At 36.5% G+C, this 24,663-nt stretch overlaps 3 protein-coding genes across 6 annotated transcripts; 2 read left to right on the top strand and 1 right to left on the bottom strand.

Moving 5' to 3' along the window:
• The first annotated feature begins 2,639 nt into the window (after positions 1-2,639).
• Positions 2,640-6,014, top strand: ela3l (elastase 3 like). Its single transcript, XM_019089668.2, has 8 exons — positions 2,640-2,798; positions 2,931-3,019; positions 3,348-3,445; positions 3,627-3,755; positions 4,500-4,636; positions 4,791-4,936; positions 5,531-5,683; positions 5,910-6,014. The coding sequence occupies exons 1-8, from the start codon at positions 2,759-2,761 to the stop codon at positions 5,925-5,927; spliced, it is 810 nt and encodes a 269-aa protein (XP_018945213.1). The 5' UTR covers positions 2,640-2,758; the 3' UTR covers positions 5,928-6,014.
• Positions 6,015-14,207: 8,193 nt separating this feature from the next.
• On the top strand, positions 14,208-20,311 carry fam219ab (family with sequence similarity 219 member Ab). 4 transcript variants are annotated; one of them, XM_042723898.1, is made up of 6 exons: positions 14,208-14,579; positions 16,774-16,873; positions 17,019-17,121; positions 17,221-17,301; positions 17,382-17,457; positions 18,511-20,311. In XM_042723898.1, exons 1-6 carry the CDS (start codon positions 14,523-14,525, stop codon positions 18,667-18,669), a joined length of 576 nt encoding a protein of 191 aa, XP_042579832.1. In that variant the 5' UTR covers positions 14,208-14,522; the 3' UTR covers positions 18,670-20,311. The 4 variants fall into 4 exon arrangements, with proteins under 4 accessions (XP_042579832.1, XP_042579831.1, XP_042579834.1 ...); XM_042723897.1 differs by having other exon boundaries at positions 14,222-14,579; positions 16,771-16,873; XM_042723900.1 differs by having other exon boundaries at positions 14,229-14,579; positions 17,382-17,436.
• klf9 (Kruppel-like factor 9) lies at positions 20,307-23,814 on the bottom strand. The gene is made up of 2 exons (XM_019122077.2): positions 23,023-23,814; positions 20,307-22,169 (listed from the first exon to the last, which is right to left on the bottom strand). The coding sequence occupies exons 1-2, from the start codon at positions 23,390-23,392 to the stop codon at positions 21,892-21,894; spliced, it is 648 nt and encodes a 215-aa protein (XP_018977622.1). The 5' UTR covers positions 23,393-23,814; the 3' UTR covers positions 20,307-21,891.
• Between the last annotated feature and the right edge of the window lie 849 nt (positions 23,815-24,663).

Raw genomic sequence — 24,663 nt, 5'->3', positions numbered from 1 at the left:
ATCTAAAGTCAAGCTTTTCTCTTCTTTTCTCTAAAGTGATGGCAGAAGTTTATAGTCTTGTAGTCATATACTGTAAATACCTAGAATATTAATTTATTCCTTGTAAAAATTTACAAAACATCAAATACTATTTAAACACCAGAATAGAAAGAGAAATAGAGAAATAAAATACCTTTCTATAGATACAATAACAGTGCCATTCAAAAGTTTGGGATCAGTAAGATTTTTAATGTTTTTTAAAGAAGTTTCTTATGTTCATCAAGGCTGCATTTATTTAATCAAAAATAGAGAAAAGGTGTCATTTTGTGAAATATTATTGCTATTTAAATGTAACAGTTTTCTATTTTAATTCGCTTTAAAATATAACTTATTCCTGTGAAGCAAAACTGAATTTTTATTACTCGTTACTCCAGTCTTTAGTGTCACATGATCCTTCAGAAATCATTCTAATAGGCAGATTTATAATCAAAGTTGGAAACAGTTGTGCTGCTTAATTTTTCACGATTATTTGATAAATAGAAAGTTAAAAAGAACAGTGTTTATTCAAAATAGAAATTTTGTTTCACAATATACACTATTCAAAAGTTTGGTGTCAGTCATTTTTTTCTTTCTTTCTTTTTTAAGAAATTAATACTTTTATTCAGCAAGGATGTGTTAAATGGATAAAAATTTATAGAGACTTACATTGTTAGAAAATATTTATATTTTGAATAAATGCTGTTCTTTTTTAACATTTTATTTATCAAAGAAATAAAGTATCACAGAATGAATAAATAAATAAAGCAGCACAACAGTTTCAACACTGATAATAAATCAGCATATTAAAATGACTTCTGAAGGATCATGTGAAACTGAAGACTGGAGTAATGGCTGATGAAAATTCATAGCTGCCTCAAAAAAAATAAATTATATTATAAAGTCTATTAAAATAGGTAACCAACATTAGAAATTGCAGTAATATTTAACAAAACGTTTTTTTTTTTTCTGTATTTTTGATCAATAAAATGCAGCCTTGACAAGCATAAGAGACTCTTACTGATCCCAAGCTTTTGAACGGCAGTGTATATATAGGAAATATATTTTAGGGAAAACAGATGGAAATGACAACATATAACCTTAAGTTACAAATTTCCTTTTTAATCATTTTTATAAGATATTTTACGTGCGATAGCGTAACCTCATCAGCAGCAGGGTGATGCAACCACAGCATGACAATCTTATCCTCTGTTTGAGAGACTTCAGGATACCCTGTTATCTAAATGAGACTGAAGCTTCTCCATGCAGGATAGTGGGTTTTCTGCATTATCCTTTGAATAAGAAGAGGGCATCTAATGCAATAGGTTCTGTGAGGTTGAATCCTGAGTTTGATGTTTATAAGTAAACACTATAAGTACACTTGTGTCTGCTTTTTTAATCCTCATGTCAATGTAGAACTATACATGACTAAACTGTTGTAACTGCTTTGTCTTTGGACAACAGATAAACTCAGAGTTTGTGTATGTGAATATTCAGGTATCTTTGTTCAGCTGTAATCAGCTCTAAATTTAAAACAAAACCTGTTGACAATGGTAATGTGTTTAAAGACTGAAATGTTTTGCTTTAATGCATTTTTACATAAAATGCAAATTTTTAATCAATTCTATTATTCAGTAGAGAGTTGTCATAAAATGCAGGCTGGGATCAAAATGCGTTTTTATGATATCTTGATTTTCAGTCTGACAATGAATGACAAACCATCAAACTATACTACTTTTATGTCATAAAAAGTACATACAGTATATGAAATCGAAGGTGTGCTAAGTGGATTCAATAATGCAATATCCTTTTGCCTAATTTTCTGACCCAAAAAAAGCAAAAGTAAATGCAGACATACTGTAGGTCAATGTTAAACTAATTTCCATGAGAACTTACCATCTGCTGACCTCATTCAAACTTGACCAAAGGTTTTACTTACAGTACATTTAAATAACTAAGAGAACAAAAAAATCACTATCAACATGTTTAACATCAACACACTTAAAATATCTAATGCAGCGCAACTATCTTAAGCCTTGATACCAAGAAATGTTTCTTGAGCACCTAATCAGCATTTTAGAATGATTTCTGAAGGATCATGTGATAGAGAAAACTGGAGTAATTCCACTACAAGAATAAATGACATTCTAAAATACAATGAAAGAGAAAACATTTATTTTAAATAGTAATAATTTTTTACAAAATCACTGTTTTCACTTATGATCAAATAAATGCAGCTTGCATGAACATAAAAGGCTTACTTCAAAAACATTTAAAAATCTTGTAAATGCAGCTAGCTATCTAGTTGTTATTTATTTCATTTTTTTAAATATTTATTAACAATTTCAAATATTATTTCCCAGAAGAAAAAGCTGTCGGCCTAAAGGCAGGAGACTCACACCCACTCACTTGAAACTAAGTTGATCAAATAACAAATATAAATTGAAAACATTTTTTCCCTCCAAAGGAAGATCTTTTTTTTTAACCGATTGCTAAATTGTTAAGGAGTGTATGTTAATATGTATAAATTAGTAGATATTAGTGAAGACAGAGGTTTGTGCATGAAGGCTGTGTGAAAGGATTCAGAGAAAGCAGCTGTTCAAATGCCGATAATTTTTTTCCAGGCAAAACAGGTGGAACACTTCATGCAGCACGTATTTCATAATTTTGTGTGGCCAAGGTGACATCACTAATAGAGAAGGTTTAAAAGCGGACAAGTGTTCAGCAGCTGACCCGAGTCAACATGTTCACTCTCATCTTAGCATCAGTGCTCATCGCTAGCGGTAAGAAATCTGCACACCTGAACAGAAGTGCTCAGGAGACTTAGACTCAGAAGCCTGCAAAATAACGATTTCAGATACTGTCTATTATATATGCACCTGATGTAAAGGTTTTATTCTGAATTTCTTCTGCAGCCTTTGGGTGTGGAAAACCACCCATTGAGCCTCTCAGCTCTCGTGTGGTCAATGGAGAGGAAGCCAGGCCCCACAGCTGGCCCTGGCAGGTATGTACTGTGGCACCTTTTTGGCTGCCTTTATTTCTCATCCCTTGAAAACCCTGCCACCCTTTCTGTCACATTTATGCTTTCCAAACTTTGTAATTTCACCCTTTACCTCTCTTCATGACATTTATGCATTTGGCAAACACTTTTATTCACAGCAGTTTACATCATTCAAAGTTTATATTTCATATGTTAATGCATTCCATGGCACTCAAACCCATGATCAAAGTCATGATCTAAGTGTTGCAAGTGAAATGCTCTTCTATTTGAGCAGTCTCTAAATTCAGCATGTATCTGTATGTAATGAACTTTTTATGTGTCCCATGATTAGATCTCTCTGCAGTATCAGAGCGGTAGCTCATGGCGTCACACTTGTGGAGGATCTATCATTGCTGAAAACTGGGTGATGACTGCTGCTCACTGCATCAGGTATAAGTGTCCAATCCATTGTTTATCTAATATATTAATCTTTGGTTGGTACAGAGGTCAATTAAGCAGAACTAACAACATGAACTCATTTTTAATTGTGTTCAATGTTGTGAACTTGAGGACATTAGTAGATTTCAACTGGATTTTAAAGTTTAACCATCATGCATTTTCTCTCCTGTAGTTCTGGGCGCAACTACAGGGTGCATGTTGGTAAGCATGACCTGTCAGTATCTGAGGACGGCTCAAAGACTATCAGTGCACAGAAGATCATTGTGCATGAGAAATGGAACTCCTTATTTGTGGCTCTTGGGTGAGTATTCTACTTTGGGGAACTTCACATAATTATGTCACATTTCATTTTAGACCTAACTAACAGTTAACAGGAAGGGAAACATGTCTTGTCAATATACATTGGTTAAATTAATACATTTTAAATTTGAAATAATTAATTAGGCTATTGTGGAATTCTGTGTCAAGTATTTTGTATTTTGTATCAAGTATTTTGGACCACTGTACTGTAAAATTGACCAATTTATGTATGATCAATTTTTGCAGACCAATTATTGTGAAACTTTAATAAAATATTTTTTTTTCACCATATTTTTCACATAATGTTGGCACAGCCATTTTTAACTTGAATGTGAAAAGCTTTCAGAGTGTTTGTTGCTTCCAGTTACTGTAGCTGGACAAATAGAGCCCATTATGCTGCTTGACATTGCAAACTGTTGTTTGTTTTCATATTTTCATTTATTATAATAATCAAAAACATAATGGTTTGTTGAGCAAATTATACTACCATTTACTGCACATTATTATTCTTCTAGTTATTTGCCTGTAGCAATAATGGATTTTAAGTCTCACTCATTCACAGTAAATAACTTGAAAAATAAGGTGGATTATAAAACAATGTGATTTTATATAAACTCAAATCAGTTTTACTTTATATATATTGTACAGTCAGTTTGTCATTTTCACCATGTCAGGTTTATTTTGTGGGCATAAACACAGTAAGTGTAAACAACAGCTGTCACTTGTGATTCTTGTGCTCATTCAGAAACGACATTGCCCTGATCAAGCTGTCCGAGCCTGTGACACTGAGTGACACTGTTCAGCTGGGCTGCGTTCCTCCTGCTGGCTCCATCCTTGAAAACAACTACCCCTGCTATATTACAGGCTGGGGAAGACTCTCCAGTAAGTGCTTGTGCACACAACACCTGACATACATGCAAACATATTTATAACCTTTTTTAGCGTATAAGAAACCTGATTTTTCTACATGTTTTATTACTTACATGAAGTAAACTGTACAGAAGTTTGTATAAACCATACTGTGGTTGTGTCCCAGCTGGAGGCCCTCTTCCTGAGAAACTACAGCAAGCACTGATGCCCGCTGTGGATCACGCCACCTGCTCCAGGTCTGACTGGTGGGGTTCCAGTGTCAAAGAAACCATGGTCTGCGCTGGTGGAGATGGCATTGTCGCTGGCTGCAATGTGAGTAAAGTTATTCTGTCTGCGTTCATTTATAAATTATCTTGTGCCACATCATTTTTTAAGCATCTATTAGCTTATATTTACAGCGTAACTTTGATTTCAGGAAAAAACTTTCCCAAAATTTCAGGCGATTGCGAGTGTAATAATGATTTCATACAACAGTGCCAGCATAATAAATGAACAGTTAATATTGCGCAACTTACATTTTAGACACAATGTTGCCAGTAACCTTTCTGTTTCAGCTCTGCCAACGAATATCATTCCAAACCAAACAACAAAAGAAAGCATCTGCATATTGTTTTGCTCCTGAATGAATCTGGGTTTTTGAACAAATCGGTTGACAATGACTCACTCCTATAAAATGTAATCACTTGCCTATTGGCTAATTTAAACCATTTAAGTGTCACTAAAATGGTCTTGATACATCACGCACAAAGCAAGTCAAATCCTACTGAAACGAATTATTGTATGAAAAATTTTTTTTTACACACTTTTGTGTGTGGACTACATATAAAATAATAAAATATACTCAACACTTTTGAGGACAATATATGACAATTGGTAAATAAACTGTTTTTTGTTAACATCCCACAGGGTGACTCTGGCGGTCCCCTGAACTGTAAGAACTCTGCCGGTGTCTGGGAGGTGCATGGTATTGCCAGCTTCGTTTCTGGTTTTGGCTGTGACACTGTGAAGAAGCCTACTGTTTTCACCCGTGTGTCCGCTTTCAATGACTGGATCGACAAGGTACAGCACTGATGCTTTAACAAAAGTAATGTTTTCACAACACATAGAGTTTAGATACTAATACAGTTCTTTAAGTTCTAAGGCCATTCTGTTTAACAAATCCCTGAGCTTTGGAAATGACCTAAGGAATATTATAGATACTGGCATGCGATGAATTATACATATGAATAATTAATTACATATGCAGAATAGATTTTTCATTCCTTTTTCTCTTTGTTTATTTAAGGTCATGATGAACAATTAAGATGAACCAAGGATGCCAACCTTTTTTTAATACCAGAAAACCAACTCTCCAAGAAAAAGTAAATAAAAACATACTGGCTCAACAAGGGATCAACTACTTCCATCATTTTTTTCCTTTCTCACTCTCCCACACTACTGCAATACAAAATGGCAAATTTTTGCCAGAATATTAATCTTAACACCAATTAATTGAACGAATGATGAAATACCTGAGAGTTTCTATGTTGCACCTATATGTCAAACATAATGAATGCAGCAGATCTGAATGTCAGACATGGTATGATATGGTAAAAGATTGCAGTACCTCAGAGAACAATAGATCATTTGGCCAAAGGAGGTGAGGCTATCTATGATCGCTTCCCACTCAAGTGTAGGAGGAAGGGATGATAATCATGACCTGCTGACAGCAACAATATCATGTGAAAACAGCACATGGATGATGAGGGATCTGGTTTTAAGTGAAGATGTGTGTTTATCATTGCCAAATTCTCAAACATAATTTCAAGTGAATGTTAAGTGACTGTCAGCGGTAAAATTTAGAACCACAGATGTTGAGGGAAACTGATCAGATTATTGCTTTTGAGAGTGTGTTATTTCTCATCCCTGGTTTTTCTACAAGGCAAATTACAGGAAACTCTTTGCTTCTCAAAGAGCCTGACATTCTGAGGGTGAAGGATCGCTCTCTCTCTCTCTGCGCTTTCTGTACTCCTAATGGCTCCACAGGGACTCCTGATGGCTCCTGACTTGTTAGTGGTAAACCATAAAAAAACATTTAATAGCTGTTCTAAACTGCATTCTTCAGCACAAATGCATTTAATACCATGTTATATCTTTAAAGGAGCACCCAAACATATTTATGGTTCATATTTATGGTGTCATAATAAATAAAATATATGTACTTATATAAAATCTTCCACAATATTACATACACACAGGACTGTACCCACCATAGATATACATTCCCCAAAAATTCAGATTAGTTCTCCATCAATATGGGTTTTTCAGTGTCTTATTCCTCAGCTTACATTTACTTAGTCCTCCATATAACCCATGGCTCTAAACTGGGGGACAAGACCCAATCAATAAACTTTCAAGGGGACCTTTGAAAAAAGTTTTTTAAATCAATACTTTAAAAAAATAAAAAAAAATAAAAAAAAATAACTTAAGTGCTATTTGCACTCTAGACTCATCTGAAACACGAAATGGTTGTTTTCCTTCTTTTAAAATAATTACTCTATCAATGCATTTTTACTTTCTTCATTAACCATACATAATTATTTGAATCAACAACGCAAGTAGTAGCTATAGGCCACTGTATAAAGTTATATCCTGTCTATGGGGACTTTGAATTTATTTGATTAGAATAGTTGGTTGCATCTTTTAACCTTAACTACACACAGGCACATTTGTAAAGCTGGCAAAAATGTATTATCTTTAAAGCAGTTGTCTTCCAGACACTGTGGCACAGCCTGCGCCTGCCCTCCAGACAGTGCGGGGACATTCACGTCGCATGGGACGCTCGTGTTGCTATTGGTTTACAGAGTTGAACGTTTGTTTTCGTTCTCAGGACAACACAATGACAACCACGCCTACAGTCGCTGACTGCGGGGAGACTCACTGAGCTCTAGCGTCCGAATAACGCCATAACATCTGCATATTAGCTACACTCGAAAAGTAAATATTACGTAAGCAAATGTCACTGATGAGATCTCCAAGTAGCTGACGCTTCAAATCAATCTGATTCATTGGATGCTGAACGCGCGCAGTCACGGACCCGTCTGTATCTACGTCTCTGGCGAAAACTTTTTGATCCGACTGCACATCCGACCTCAACTTGATTCATTTAATCGGTCGGCATCAGAAGTGCTTGCAAATATGTAAGTTCACTTTGCAAAAGCAGCATCGCCATAACAGCAGAGTTTACGCTCGGGATGAAAATAATGACTGCAGCTTGACGCGAGGCGGCTCGCATCGTATTGTTTTGAATGGAGAGCATCATATTCACATCTTATTGACAGGCAAGTTCATCGTTTCGTAGTGTTTATTGCTTAAATATGATGTAAATACTTAGATTTTCTCAATAAATTGAATGTAGTCTTGTCTGCTGTATTTAGTATTGAGCAGCTGTGTGGGACAGACAAGTGTTTCATTGTTCCCCTCATGTTTCATTTCGGGGGGGTAGGGCTGTTTTTCTCAAGTACTAGTAGACTACTTCAACTAGTTTTTGAAATATGTCCTATTTCTGAAAAGAAAAACAACAATAATGTAAACTATTTATTTTAATGAACGTATTAGCACAATTTGAGTAGACCTAATAGATGTATATTAAAAAGACATTCTCAGAAGTTGTCTCAGACTGCATTGTTACAACTTATTGTCACTAAGCAGCTATTTTGTGTGTATCATGATTACTGTAATGCTTTGAACACTTGGCAACAACTTTGCATTTGCCCTCCAAATAGCTGTAGATCAGATGCTCAAAGATATCTTGGCCATCTGGAACAAAAGCACAGGCATACTGTATATATACTAATACTGCCCACAATAAGATACGTTCCATGTATCTTTCTTTGTTTGCCTTTCAAAGCAAACTGACAAAACCTTTTGTATTTGTGGGTGGTTTTATTTAAGCGGTTTATGTTAACTTTTCACCTCTCTCATAACTGTCAACAGTAAAATCATCAATAAAACTTAGCATCCATCTATTCTCCAAACTTTCTTTTCTATGTAGGGTTGCTGGGAAAATTAGCAATTTACTTTCTTATTCTTTATTTATAGCCCTATATTAAAACAAATACATGTAAATCAAATTGCAGTTTACATTTTCAGACCTATATATATATATATAAATATATATATATATATATATATATATAACACCAATGGGACCCTTTTCCCAAGATGAGAGCAGAGATCTTACATTATGTCCTCTGATTTGTAAAGAGTTTTTATAGAAGCACTGCTATAGTATTAGGTCTGCATTATTCGACAGCACATGGAGCTGTGATAAAAGGACTGATGCAAGGGAGGGGGTTTGTTTCTGGAGAGGCACTCAAAGCATATTGCTAGTAAAATGATATTGTACCCTAAGTGCCCTCGTTACTCTGAACCCTTGAAGACTGTGTGAGGTGTTCTCTCCATTTAAAGTGCAAGACTGGGTTAAATTCTCCATTTTGTTTAGTAGAGTAACATTGGCCTAAACTTGCATTCTAATATTGAGCAGAATCTTTCTTTCTCAGCCAAAGAAATAGAAAGAATTTCACAAAGAGTGAACAAGAGGCATCAATGGTCTTAAAATTTTCGGTGCAATCATTAGTCTTCGGTTCATTTGTTTTTCTCATAACGTGAAGCCTGTGCTCCCTACTGTGGCAGTGAAAGAGAGAGAAAGAGATTGATGCTCATTGGTCTTACCCATGTGTTGTCTCACTTCAAGCTCGGCTCTTAACTTGAGGATGATTTGCTCTGGACTGACCCTCCAACAGTAGTTTGGGCTCTGAAAAGAGAACTGACCTTATGGTAGAGAACACAAGTGGAGATGAGGTTAGAAACTGATTCACCATGATGAACAGTCTTGCTGTAGATACACAGACTTTAGGTAGAGGACAAACTCTCAAAATTGGTCAATCACTCTGGGTGCCAAACATATCTTTTCCGAAAAATGTGTCTGTGAGAGGAAATGGGTTTGAGGGCATTTGTGAGTTGCACATCATTCATCACATTTTTATTTAAAAATGTACCTGGCAGCACTGCAAAATGTCAATGTTTTGTCATATCATTAAAGCAAAGAGAGAAACAAAATACTATGACAAGTTTTCATTAAAACTGAAATGCTGACAATATAATTTGTAATAAATATGTTGTATTCATTTAGAAAAGAATGCAAAACATTTTCACTAGAAGTCTCATGACCTTTGGATCCCACTGTATGTATATGTTTTCATCAGACATGAGTAAATGAATGACCTTTAAATCTAAAATAAATATACATTGTTGCGTTAAGAAAATATTGTTGTATTTGTTTTTCAGGAATCATTCAGAGGCTGAAGACGTTTCCTTTTGGATCTGGCTACATAAACAAGACAGTCAGCCTTTGTAGAGATGCAAACCTTTGATCAGTAGATCACTCTTACTCACTGAAGGACCAGATGGTGTTGCTGGCTCTGTCAAGAATCATGAAAAATGGCAGCAGAAATGGAAGCATGGTAACCTATTGTAATGAACTGTGATTTCATGCGTCTTCCCTAAACTTGGACATCAGATTCTTGAGGTCAACTCACCATGGAGACAGAACTAAGAGCTGGACTGTCCGCAGCTGCCATAGTGGCCATTGTGTGTAACTCAGTAGTAGCTGTGCTTATTCTCATTCTCTTTGTCATACTCTACAAGGCCTGCAAAATTCCCTCCTCTCCGTGCTTATTCTCATTCTCTTTGTCATACTCTACAAGGCCTGCAAAATTCCCTCCTCTCCGCGAGAGGGCCCCAGTGCTGGCAGAACTCAAGAGCCACAGAGACAACAAAAATTACTTATTAACTGCAATAATAAATAAAAAAAAAAAAAAAAAAAAAAAATAATAATAATAATAAAATGAATATATTCACAGGGGCTGCTGGAGGAACATTTTAATAGTCACATTTGAGGATGGCCCTGTGTAAATGTGAAATGCACATATAACGGACAAGTTCTTACATGAATTTTTTGGAAAATCACATCATTGGCAGGACTATGGAATTTACCTAACTATATATATATATATATATATATATATATATATATATATATATATATATATATATATATTATATATATATATATATATATATATATATATATATATATATATATATATATATATATATATGTATATATTTATTATTATTATTATTTTTTAAGAGGATCACACTTTAGTAGCCTGTGATGTTTGTTCAGCATTAAATATAGAATTCTCTTAGCTGACTCTATGGCAAATCTGTCATAAATCACGCTATTGTCATTTGGTGCTAGAGCCATGTTTTTGTTAATGCAGAGTTTGTGTTTAGAAGAATGCAATGCATCTCACTATTTTAACATTTTATACTAATACAAAATAGAAAAAATGGAAACTCATTCCTAATTTATTTTTGTTTGAGTTTTGAATTATTACTTATTATTCTATAAGTTATAGATCATGCACATTGAAATAAATGGATAATGCATGAGATATTTTAAAAACAAAATCCATTTAACACCAACTTTTCTTTGTTTAAGCTTGTATCTTGCACTAGCCTTGGACTTGTGTGTTTGTTGATGATTTGCAACTGGAGGATCATTACGTAAAGACACCAAAGCCTCTTATCTAATTTACTGTGGTTGGACACAGTCCATCTGTTAGTCTATTTATTGCTCTTCATTGGACATCTAGTCACTTTGCGCTGGTCTTGTACCTTGTTCTCGTGCCCAACCTTAACTAACAAAAAGTTCAAATTTTTTTCACGTGTGCTGCTCATCTCCAGTTCAAGTTAAAGCTCTCATCAAAGATACATAATTTACCAAGCAAACAAGGAAAGTTTTGTTTGAAGAAATAGAGTGGCAAAAGTAGGAGATTGAGAGGAAGAGACTGTGAGGAAAGGGAAAATATTAAAGTGTAATTTGAGCATGTTTACTGAATGTTGCCTGAAACCCCACAGGGCATCAATAGTGATCACTGACATTGGGATTACGCTATTGTTTAAGGTCAGCAGGGTGAAAATAATGAACTGTACATACAGGCTTTAGCATGCAGGTGTTAAGGAAGGTTTTCTATCCTCTAAGACTCTACAGCATTACATCTCAGTCCTGATAGGATTATGAGACATTTCAGGAGGGCATAAGAGCTCAGCCATGTGAAAGGTTACTGGTAAAATTTACCATGATTATAACAAGCACAGCACACCAAGTGTTTTTTACTCTGTCACATTGTCAGAATAAAACTTGGGAAATCTTGTATGTTTAGCTTGTCAGTGAAGCAATGCCCTCAAAAGTGCAACTTCGTGCTTATGCACCTTTAAGAGGTATCAAATAGTGTCAGTTTAACTGTTTAATATTTGTCTATAGATATGTCTATAGTGTCTGTCAGCAACAGCCTATTTGGTGATAATAAAAGGTTACCAAATGGTTTTTTACATTTTTATATTTTTGTCCTTGGATATCTTCACTGTAAATAGTTTGATATGACTGCAGATCCTATATAAAAATACAAGTTTAAATGCATGATTTAAAAGCAAAATTGAGTTGTTGCACTTAACATAATATGTAATGTACAATAACTATTCATTACCTATTCAAAACTATAACCTGAGGGAATGATGTTCAAGTCTCAATGTTTTGTTTGCAATGCACACTTACTTAGCGAAACAGAAATAGAAATCTAATCAATTTTATTATGTAGTAGCTTTAATGTTTTTTTTCCAAGTTGTTTAACAAACATTCTCAATGTATTTTTATGATTTCAACATGAAATGGAGTTGTTTTCTATCTACAACTTTTTGTTGTTACAGAAAGATTTGTTGGAGGGAAAAAAACTGTAGTAATTACACATACATAGTAGCTTTAGAATTGCTTTGCCCTGAGGTGGAGAATTACATAACATTACGGGCCACTGGTATAAAATCCAGATTACTAATAAATCATAATCTGCATTCCCATCTGTGAGGATGTCACGGTTGCATATATTTTGTTGAAGACCAGTGAAACACACGTACGTTCCCCTCAGAATTAGAGTAGGTCTTTATGTGTCCCCTCATATACAGTATATGAAAGCAAGTGTCTATGTGTATATTTGTACATCTGACTGCAAAGGGTATATAGCTATGATTGAAGCAAACACTAAGGCTGAGATTTATTTTTATACACAGCTGTTTATATGGGGTTTCACATGGACTATTTGTATGGGTATCCTCTTAACCCCTTAGACAGGTTATTAAAGAGATCATAAAATCCAAATATGAATTCTCACAACAGCAACCATTGCTCATTTCCTTTTTCCAGTAATGTGTGTAATGTTCTTATCTCAGTTATTGCATCTTTTCTTAACCTATAATATTTCTACAGCTAGCTCAACAATTGCAATCAATGATCTCATTTTGTAAGTTCAATAACAATCAGGGAACTCCATCATCACATTTATCATAAAATTTAGTTAAGCCAATCTAACCTATGCCTCCATTATTATATTGAATAACTGTAATATGAAACATTTGATAACACTGTTTTATATATTCAGGAATGCTTTTAAAACGTACATTTAATCCTTCTGCATGAAGATGCAACATTTACTGTAATTTTGTATTTTTACATGACTTGATGTTAGTCAGTAATATATCAGTAGGCCTATATAATGCTGAGTCCGACATTAATGCCACAGCGGAGTGATCCTTTTCATATTGCTCATAAACTTTGCCAGGCTGGTAATTTAACTAATTTCTGAAATAATCTTCAGTAAAATAATGTTTGATTGTTTTTTATGTTTTGTTGGTTAGCGCCATCTACTTGCCAATACGTTTATTTCCACGATTATGTTCAGGAATATAATGGGAAAATACAGTTCAGCATTAAAATACAAGGGAATGTAAAGACTTTTATGGACATTACATAAGCTCTGCTTTTATTTATTTAGTTTGCTTGGTTTGTTAACATTTAAATTAATTTAATTTCTAGTAAGTGCTCGTTTAAAAGTAGCCAGTTTATGCTGAGTTGGGATTAAAAATAATTGTTAGAAAAGAGGAAAAAAATAATTAATTCGGGAGTGCCTTTATCACTGGATATTGTAATTTTAATGTAGGCTACCTTGTTATGAGAAAAAACTAAAGAGGAGAACAAACCCAGTCTAAGATGAGGGGGTGCCCTGACCTGAGAAACCTAGGGGAGTTAAAAAGGGCAGGGCAACAGAAATTTCCACAAGAAAAAAATAATAAAAATAAAATAAATAAATAAATAAATATATTCTAACACTGTCTGTTTTTCAGCTTGCTCCCATACAGGCCTTATGGCAGTTTTATTAAGGTTACTATCCAGAAGCTGTCCAGGGTCCTGAAGTCATTTGCCCTATGCTTGGTATTGGACAGGTGCATAAAGAACAGCCTAACTTACCTCTTTCAATACTGTGAAAACACGCAAACACACACTGTTCCTCAAATCACGTTAATAAAAACATCTTTGTTTGCATTCACTAGATTCCAATCCCTAACCGCCATCCCTGATCACAGGTTTGACTGCAAAATAACAACATCCCACACAAAATCTTGCCATCTCGAGGTTATACACACACCGAGAAAACCCTACACGATGTCTGTGTCTGATGCTAGTCTTGGGTGGAGCAGACATCGCTCGATGGCGTTGAGTGGGGCGGAATCCGTGGTGCTGCTCGCGTCTCCAGACTCGTTCTCCCGGAAGTGGGTGGTTAAATCACTGCTGGCTAACGAGCGATCGCTGGGATGAAGGAGAGTCGGGGACATTCTTGGGGCTGACAAATATCCGACGACACAGCTGTGAAATTTCATTTTTTCAATCAATTAGTTGCGGTATATCCGCAGAAATCCACCACAAACGCTCACAAAAAGGCTCAGACACCCCGCCGCCAAGATGATGGAAGAAATTGACAGATTTCAAGTGCCGACCGAGGCAGAGATGCAGCCTTTTGTAAGTTAAACTAAACTGACTCTTTAACAACCGATTAAATCACAAATGTTGTCTGTATGCGGTTTTAATAACGTTTTGATGAGCGAACGGTAGCTCAATATGAACCAAAGACACATGGAGTATTTCATTAGTCTCGTGTTGTGTCACCACAAACCGTTATTTTTTATTAAAATGGCAAATATCTTATATTAAGAGAGCTCGATGATGGCGGTTCTATGTCTGATGTATTTTTTTGCTAGCTAATATAAGGATGCTACTATGATGCTGCGCACTGAGACTGTGTGTGTCTCCCTGCAGCGAAAACAACATCTGCTTCGTTTTATTTTATAACTTCAGCTCAACTTGTTCTTATATTTATTCGAACTTCCATCGTAACGCTGTCTGTAACGTTCATTTTAAATACTGTTAATATTATGTGATGTTTCATCAATCTCGTAGAGGCCGTACCGCCTTAGATTGCTTCATCATGCAGAATACGTGCTAAGGTACCTGAATAATATCCATCCCCCTCCCACCCATGACAAATTCATCAATAATTCTCAGGAAAATAACCAGCTCTGCTCGAAGAGACATCTGGATGGCCCATATTTAACCCATGACCTGCAGAGCAGCTGTCAGTGTACCTCTGGTTAGTTATAGATCAGTAGCTCTCATCTGTTTGTGCTTCAGGACCCAGATTTTACATTCTCCAACACAATACCCAAACTGTTTATCATAGAAACGTAAACAACTGTACTTCAGACCGGAAATTAAAATTATTTATATTAACTGCATAGGCCTAATAATATGCATTATGTATTCATGCAACAGACTAAATAGTAAAATTCTAAATGTAAAAAGTCAGTTTTGTCACGGTTTCTCTATTCACCACATAAAATATATTATGGCTTAACACGGCTAAACACCCTCTGGCTCAGCCTGCTACAGTAGCCACGTCCCAAACTCTGGCTATTAGTTGAACTGGAAAGAGATCTGAATGGACTGCACTAAATGTTTATAGGGTTAGTTCACCCAAAAATCAAAATTCTGTCATTATCTACTCACCCTCATGTCATTCCAAACCAGTAAGACCTTCATTCATCTTCGGAACACAAATTAAGATATTTTTGATGGAATCTGAAAGCTTTCTGACCCCACTAAAGACCAACGATATTACCACGATCAACGCACAGAAAGGTAGCAGGGACATTGGTAAAACAGTCCATGTGACGTTAGGGGTTTAACCTTAATTTTACGAAGCTACGAGAATACTATATGTGCGCAAAGAAAACAACAATAACATATTTTATTCAGCAATTCTTCTCCCCGAATTCCGAATTTTGGAAAGTACCCCAGAACACAATCAACGTAATCAGTGTTGTTTACGTTCAGCATGCACACGCTTTATCTTGAACATCATACGGTAACTTGGGTAGAAGAATTGCTGAATCAATTATGTTATTATTTTTTTTCTTTGCGCACAAAAAGTATTCTTGTAGCTTTGTAAATTTACGGTTGAACCCCTGATGTCACATGGTCTATTTTACCGATGTCCTTGCTACGTTTCTGTGCGTTGATCGTGGTAATATCGTTGGTGTCTATGGAGGGTGAGAGAGCTGTCCGTTTCCATCAAAAATATCTTAATTTGTGTTCCGAAGATGAACGAAGGTCTTACGGGTTTGGAACGACATGAGGGTGAGTAATTAATGACAGAATTTTCATTATTAATTTTGAATATTTATTATATTATATTATATTATACTATATTATATTATATTATATTATATTATATTATATTATATTATATTATATATTATGATGAACAATACAATATGTACTGTTTTTGCGCTCAGTGTATCAAAATGTGTTGCATTGGACCTATATTTTTTCATCCTATTTCCACTTTTAATAGATTTAGGTTTTTGAAATTGTGAAATGATTTGCCACAATTCTTGGCCTGTTCCTTATTTGAAGTTGGCAGATTGCTCTCTTTGCTTCTGAAAATGTTGTGTTTCCTTTCACATCAATCCCAGGGTGTCATAATGAGCTGGGAGAAATCAAACAGTAGAAATAAAGTAAAGCTTAGTTCATCCACATTGATCAAAATGGACAGAGCAAGGCTCTTGTCAAGAAGAACAGACATCAAATAAAACTGACTTTATCGATAAAACTAGACTGCCTTGACACTTCTTTCTTTTTCCCCCTTTCCCAGCAGGATCCAGCATCATCGACTACATCAGAGGCAGACTCAGATACCAGGGAGAGTGAACCTGCCACCCTCAACTATAAACCTTCTCCTCTCCATATGAAGATAGGTGAGTTGTGGGATTGTTTATATCGCCGAATGCCAGTGCTATGCTTTTATTTAAAGCAATTTTTGCAATTGTGTGTTGCTTCTATATGACATGATTAAAATCTAAACATGTCTAATATTGTTTTTTGTTTGTTTGCTCTGTAAAGACAAACAGAGAGAGTTGGTTAGGAAAGGATCACTGAAAAATGGCAATGCTGGAAGCCCTGTCAATCAGCAACCCAAGAAGAATAATGTGATGGCCAGAACAAGGTACAAACAAGCGAAAATGATCACAGGCTTCACTGTATACATAGTCTGTTTTATTTCACATTCATTGAAAAACCTAACTCTATTTCTCTTACCATCCAGGCTAGTGGTTCCCAATAAAGGCTACTCTTCTTTAGACCAGAGTCCAGATGAGAAACCTTTAGTTGCTCTAGACACAGACAGGTACGCTCTTCACTCACCCTTTACTGATTTATTCACGCCCCCATTGGCCACAGGCCTCACTGTCTTCATTTGCTTTGCAGCGATGACGACTTTGACATGTCTAGATATTCCTCATCAGGATACTCGTCAGCCGAGGTGAGGTCTCTAAGGGAACAGGTATCTATAAACTCTGGTTAATGTCCTAAGCCCCATACCACTAGCATCATGACAGTGGATTTCCTTCTCAAATGTCACTCACAATCTTGTACGCTCTAAATTCCCTTTTGTCTTAAATGTCTCTCTTTTGTTTTCCTTTTTAAGGAATAGGTCACCCAAAACAAACATTTCTAAACATTTACTTGCCCTCAGGTCACCCAAGATGTAGATGAGTTTGTTTCTTCATCTGTGAAATTTGGTATTATATCACTTGCTTACTAATGGATCCTCTGCAGTGAACGGGTGTGATGAAAACATCACAAGTAATCCATTAAGATCTTGTGAAAAGCTGCATGTTTTTAATACACAAACTCATCATTAAGATGTTTTTAATGTCAAACCATTGCTTCCAGCTAAAATACAAGTCCTCTATCATTAATATTGCTTTGTCTAGTGAAAAGTCATCTTGTCTGAAGTAGGAAAACGTTTGCACACATAAAGCACCATTTGCAAGCAAAACAGTCCAAAACAATTCCAAACAAATATTATAACAATATTTTGGCTATAAACTATGGTTTAAATAATGAATTTGTTTATTACAGACATGTAGCTTTTTACTTCACAAAACTTTAATTTGTGGACTGCATGTGATTATGATTTTATTTATTAGCCGTTTGGACTCTCATTCCAGCAGCACCCATTCACTGCAGAGGATCCATTAGTGAGCAAGTGATGTAATGCTAAATTTCTCCAAATCTGTTCCAATGAAGAAACAAACTCATCTACGTCTTGGATGGCCTAAGGATGAGTAAATTTTCAGCAAATTTTAATTTTGGGTGAATTATTCCTTTAAAGGTCACCATTGCTCATTTGTTATTGCTAATTATCTTCATGTTTTTGTTTGCGTCATTGATTCATTAAACCAGTAAATGTCCCAATCAAGCTATTGAACCAACCCTGTTGTCTTATTAATCCATTAAATAACTGCTGCCAGGAGTATTGAATTCATTCATATGATTTAATTAGTGGCGGTTATGCAGCCCGGCCTGACATGCTGTCCATTGCTTCCTGCAGCAGATAAACCAGGATCTGAACATCCAGCTACTGAAAGATGGCTACAGGCTGGATGAGATCCCTGATGATGAAGACCTGGACCTCATTCCACCCAAATCTGTTAACTCAACCTGCATGTGCTGCCAAGCCACCTCCTCCACTGCTTGTCAAATCCAGTAAATCTGTCACCTTTTCCCCTCCCTGTGCTCCCTCTTTCTCATCCCCTCCCTCGTTTCCTTTCATAACCTCAGATAAGACATCTAATCAATATTACAGAGGGAAATGTACAGTAAACGTTAGGATGAACGTGGTGTACAGGAAAATGTGATCACACGCACACACACACACAAAAAACACATTACATGTGCTAATACACACATATAGACACATTTACTCTTAACATATGATTATTAACATGACTATTATTGGTTGATTCCTCCTATGGCAGGATATGCACTGTTTGCTAATATGCTAGGAGAGTCTGCTCACTTTCACCTAGCTCCTAGCTGCATTGTGTTATACTGTATAAGTGAAAAGTAGAACAAATAAAGCATTTGGATGGCTTTAGTTGTGAATTAAAACAACTTGATGTTACAGAGAGTTTGAAATAGCTTATCCACTGAATTCTCTGCTTTCATGTTGCACTCATTGCATTAACGTTGTCTTTATGGTAAGATTTGATTTCCGTACGGATCTGGTTGGATGTTTATTGTTCGTGGCTGCTATTGAGGCTATACTTGGATTCGTTTCTGTTGAACATTTTGCATGTTGGTGCATTCGTACTGCAGTGCTAACAGTAGCCTTGTCTGGCATGCACCTGGGCATCACACCTTTTGTTTACTCTTGATATCTCACAAACGTGTATTTAATTGAATCAGGTTTGAAGCTATGCTGGATTTGAGATGCGAATGAGTCATGAATGAAAAGGAAAAACAGCAACCCTTTTTATTTGATTGGTCAAGGTCTAGATATTTGTTATTTTCACAGTAACCTCTCACAACAGACCGCAGATGATAAAATGATTACATGAAGACCTTTCTGTCTCAAAGCAGTTTTTCAAAAAGGTCAGAAATCACTGGGTATGATTTAATAACTGTTATGACATTTTGAAAATGCCGTTTCATTTCTTGGACGAAACGTCCAAACATATTAGATATTTAAATTCCCTGTAAGCTTTCTTATTGTTTTATTCTGGAAGATGTTCAGATTTCAAAGACTTGAAGGCACCAAAGAATGTTTATGCTTCTTGTTGGAATCTATGTCCATTTTAATTTAGCATTTTGTATGCATACCACCGATCAGGATATGTCACTGAATTTCATGAAAATCTGTTGTGGGCTGTTTAAAAGCACTGTTTTCTGCTGGTCTTTGGAACTAAACCTAGAATGTTAATGTTGCTAAATTGATCAAATCCCCGGCCTATCTTGACATTCATAATTGTTATTATTAAAAATGATTCAAGCTGTCAATGATGAACCGGCACTGTTCATCTACACATCAAATCCTTTTACAGAATTTCCCCTTCCATTCAGCTTTGAAAGCCAAACACATTTATGTGTTATCTTTACACTCTACTGTCTTGATCAAGAAACTGTTTTCATTCAAACTACTCATATTCACTTTTTAGTGCGTTTTAACTATGACTAAAATAGTGTAATGACCTGATGTATTCAACTCAAAGCGTAATCAAAGGTGAGCGTTTGTTGGACAAAAGCTGTGTTTTTATGTTATAAATATGTTAATTATGTGAGAAAGTCCATTTATGTATTAACAATGTTGTTACTGGTTTCAGTGATATCAATAAAAGCAGACCTGAATTACACCTTTCTTTGTTTTAATTAATCCTCTATATACCGTACATCATTTACAGGTTATGAAAGCAGTTGAATGTTGCATAAATGATACTGATGGAAAAGTACAGCACATGTACTGTATGTACAACGGTAGTGGCTCAAGGTCTGTAAGACACAGATCTACACATCACAACACTTGCATTCACACTAAACAACTGAGAAGAGTTTTGTAAATTAAGTACTTCTCAGTAACTTGCTAATTACATTCTTCAATCTAAGAGTTCTTAAGCTCAAAACAAGGCACAGGTTGAGCATTTTTACAATGACAGTATGTTTCAAATAACCTGCTTCTTGAATTCAGGCTCACAACCTACTAAACAAATAAATTAGCACAGATACTATGTGACAATAAAAGACAAACATCTGTTATCATAACATAAAATATAAAAATCTATATAACTGTTATTGAATAAAGATCAAATAGATGCACTGATTGTTGATTCACATGTACAATTCAGTTTGTGCTTGTGTCTTTCAAAGCACAATGGCTGATCATTACGGTAGATTCAAACTCAATCTAGATTCAAATTTCATTAAGTATTTCAAGTAAACAGCTGAACAGTGGAAAGACTTCTGAAGTCAAGTGGGACTTGTATGAAAATAAAAAACCCATTCACAAAACTAATAAAAGATTATGTTACTCAAGTTCATTGACTGATTGTAAATACTATAGGCTGCTAATAAAACCAAAGGTAGTGGGAGAAATATACAATCTTTGTTCTGTCGTTTTCACAGCTTTTAGTTTGTGTTTTCCCATAACAAACCTATAGATGGCGGTGTTAAACTATTAATGAGTCAACTTTGTTAAGTCTCACTACATCACTTGTGAAAGCTGATAAAAAAAAAAGTTTCAAAAAGAAATTATAATAGTGTTCTGAATAAAGAGTATTTTCAATGCTGTACATTAAATAAGTTACATTCTTCTGCATAACTGATTAGAATATGCAAATAATTACGGTTGTTTAAAAACACACACAAAAGCTTGTTTGTGTGCGTAAAACCTCACACTATGCAAAGTCAATCTCACAAGTACCCATCTATTTTAATATCATACAAATACCATCTTCAACACTGAAGTCAACCGCTGTCCCCGTAAATAACACAAAAGAACCGAAAAACATTCATAGTGATTATTTTAAAACCCACTTCTAATAACTGGACCACTGCCAAATATGATCAATAAAATGTGTCTTGGTTTCAGCACGCATAATATAGTTTTATTCAGAATATGTTCACTTCCCTTGTCACAGTGAGTGTCTAATAAATCCCCTGGCTCCTCTGTATTGAAATCAATGTCATATTTGTGACATGTGATATAAATACCCCTACATATTTGAAATAATCCTCGTTCATTACATTGTTTCTGCCTAATGATTTCTGTCCATTCCATTGAGAAGTCCATGGAGAACTCCAGCACAGCATATTTTGTACGTCTCCATTATGTAACACCTCTGTTATCTTATATCATCAGCTCAATAACAGAAGCTCCGAGATATGAGCCTCAGGAACGAGAGACATCCAAAATGTGGAGTGGGGGTCACGTGGTTGCTCAAACACCAGCAGACACGTGATCGCTGGAGCCAGAGGACGATGTGGACGTTGAAGAGTGTCGTCTTCGCCCGGTGGGACCCTGGAGCATGCTGGGGTGGAAGCCGACGTGTCTGCGGGCGTGCTTGGTGAGGTGATCGCTTCGCATGAAGCATTTGTCGCAGAGCGGGCACGTGAAGCGCTTCTCGCCGGTGTGCGTGCGAAAATGTCGCGTCAGTTCATCCGACCGTGAGAATTTCTTTGCGCAGCCTGGCCAGGTACAATGAAAGGGCCTCTCACCTAAACAAAACACACAACGGAGCGAGAAATTTAAGACTGTTGTTATTTCATCCCCAACTAAGAAAAAAAAAAAAAAAAAAACAATCGCCACATCTAGATTTTTTCCATGCATGTAAGCGCCTTTACCGGCGTTTTGGATACTTGTTCGGTGTTCGTCTGTGCCGTCAAAACAGAAGAAAACGCTGTTTTTTTTATAGGTCTAAGTTAGTTGGCGGTGGATGTGAACGTACTCACTGGGCGGGGCGGGGCAGCGCCTGGCTTCAGTGCTGCACCACGTGCCCAATGTTTACAAGTGTGGAATCAAGGAGGTGTGTGCATCGCGTCATCGTTGCGTTGTTAGGTTATGTGCGTTATTTTAGTGCGTGTCGCATTGAAGTATGCGGATCATCAAGGACCAGCGGCCATGACACACTGAGATTAGACTATTTATACAATAGAATAGAATGAGAAAGTATAGAACAGACATTTAATTCATGATGCATAAACCAGAAGACGGTTTAAAAATGAGTTTGAAACAGTTTGAAATGATTCTGGCTTTTTTTCCCCCCACACGATTACGCAATTTTTTGATCACACAGTGTTCTGCGTAACAGTGTGGACTAAGCAACATGTTTGCTCACACTTTGATTAGTAACAGTGTGTACTGTTCCGCCCTCGTCTGTACCCATGAGCGCTCCGCCTGCGGTTACACCCACCTTTACATGAGTGGCAGTTCACAAAGCCGAACCTTTCCCCAGAACACGCGGGCGTGGGGCGAAATAACAGACTGCGTGCCAGATACACGAACAATACGATTCGAATCACCGGTGTTAGTTGGTTTACTGTACACATAAGCATTTTTCATTTTTCTTACCGGTGTGTACTCTGAAGTGCGCCTTAAGATGGGACGATTTGCCGTATATTTTCCCACAGCCAGCATAGGGACAGCAGTGTCTCTTCTCAGCGGATACACGCAGTCTGTCGCGGTTCCGTGTCCTTTTCCCCCTGCTCGCGCTCTGTCTGCATTTCTCCCGGTTTTCCTTCACGCCGGGTGGACTGTCCGCATCACTGTTCACTATGCATTTGCCGCTGATGCCGCTCGGGATACACTGATTTAAGTCCAGCAGAATCTTTGCGACCATTAACAGAGTCCGGCTCTCTTGACTTTCTTCAGATCCCTCCTCGCCGGCTAGTTTGTCTGAGACCGGCCCCAAGGACCTTGCTGCAGTATCAGCCTCCGTCATTGTAGTTAGCCTACCCAAAATGTCCTGTAAATGGAGAAATCAGCTGCTACTGTAACTTAAACACACTAAAACTTAGGGAGCGGGATTCTCATCATATGCGCATCGGGATACGGATGACTCCGGAAAACGTGGCTTCACGCCTACACGTGTCTTTCCCAATGTGACTGGGATGATTAATGGTTCCAAGCGAAGGATAAAAGCGTGTGTCGCTTGCGTCTACACGCACAAGTTATCGAATAAACATCCAGGTGCCTATTCCCAATATTATTTCAACCACATCAGAAAGCGTGGAACTTTGCGTACTTCTATCCTCTTAAGTGCGTCAACTCTGTGCCGCTGTCATCTCTTCTGTTCTGAAAGAAACTACTTCGCGGAATCCCAAGGCGTCATCATAAAACTCGTCGCTGATTGGACACGAGGGTCCAAGTGCGACGCTTTGAATGCAGTACCAGGAATCACCTAGGCAGCATGAGATTGAGGGGTCATGGATCCAATAGGCTTCTGAGTATCAGATGAGGGCGTGCTAACATAACAGGAACTACGAGTAGTAGCATACCCTCCTCCAGCACCGGTGCACTCAATGCACTGGCTGAAATAGTTGTTTCTAAAAAAAGTAGTAGACGTTTGCATTGATAAGATTAAGCATTTACAGATTTATGTACAGTCACTGGATGTAAAACAACAACAACAACAACAAAAACTGTGAGTCAGTTTCACATTGTATTAACAGACACCATGCAGTGAAAATATATTAACATAAGCATAAAATATAGAATTCAGTAAATAAATCATATAGCAGAGGTAGACATTTCACCCAAATGAGCTTTTTCAGTTATATATATATATATAGACTGTGCTCAAATGATTGAACTCACAAGGTCACGACCACTTTAAATGGAAACAGTAATATCCATTTCCTCGAAAAGGGACCCCTATCTGCCTTCGACCTCAAATGCATTCTTTTATCTCTCAGCTTTCAGGGAAGCTGGTAGCCAATGAGAGCAAAAGTAACACGACTCTTTTCGGAGTACTCTCCGGACTCACGGAGGTTCACACTGAGAGACAGTTCTAGGAAAAAATGGGAACAACACTTGCGACCCCATTTCAAGAGTTTATCCGGCATGAACGTATTATGATACTGTTGAGACCTAAAAGCGTAGCCAATATTGCTACAGTAGAGAGGACAACACGAGACTATCAACAATCCGAGTAACACACACTTAAGCAGCTATACTCTATAATCATCTAAATATTTAGCATTTCATATATCT

The sequence above is a fragment of the Cyprinus carpio genome, chromosome B5, assembly GCF_018340385.1.
Source record: "Cyprinus carpio isolate SPL01 chromosome B5, ASM1834038v1, whole genome shotgun sequence".
Lineage (NCBI taxonomy): Eukaryota > Metazoa > Chordata > Actinopteri > Cypriniformes > Cyprinidae > Cyprinus > Cyprinus carpio.
This window is presented reverse-complemented; position numbering and strand designations above follow the sequence as displayed.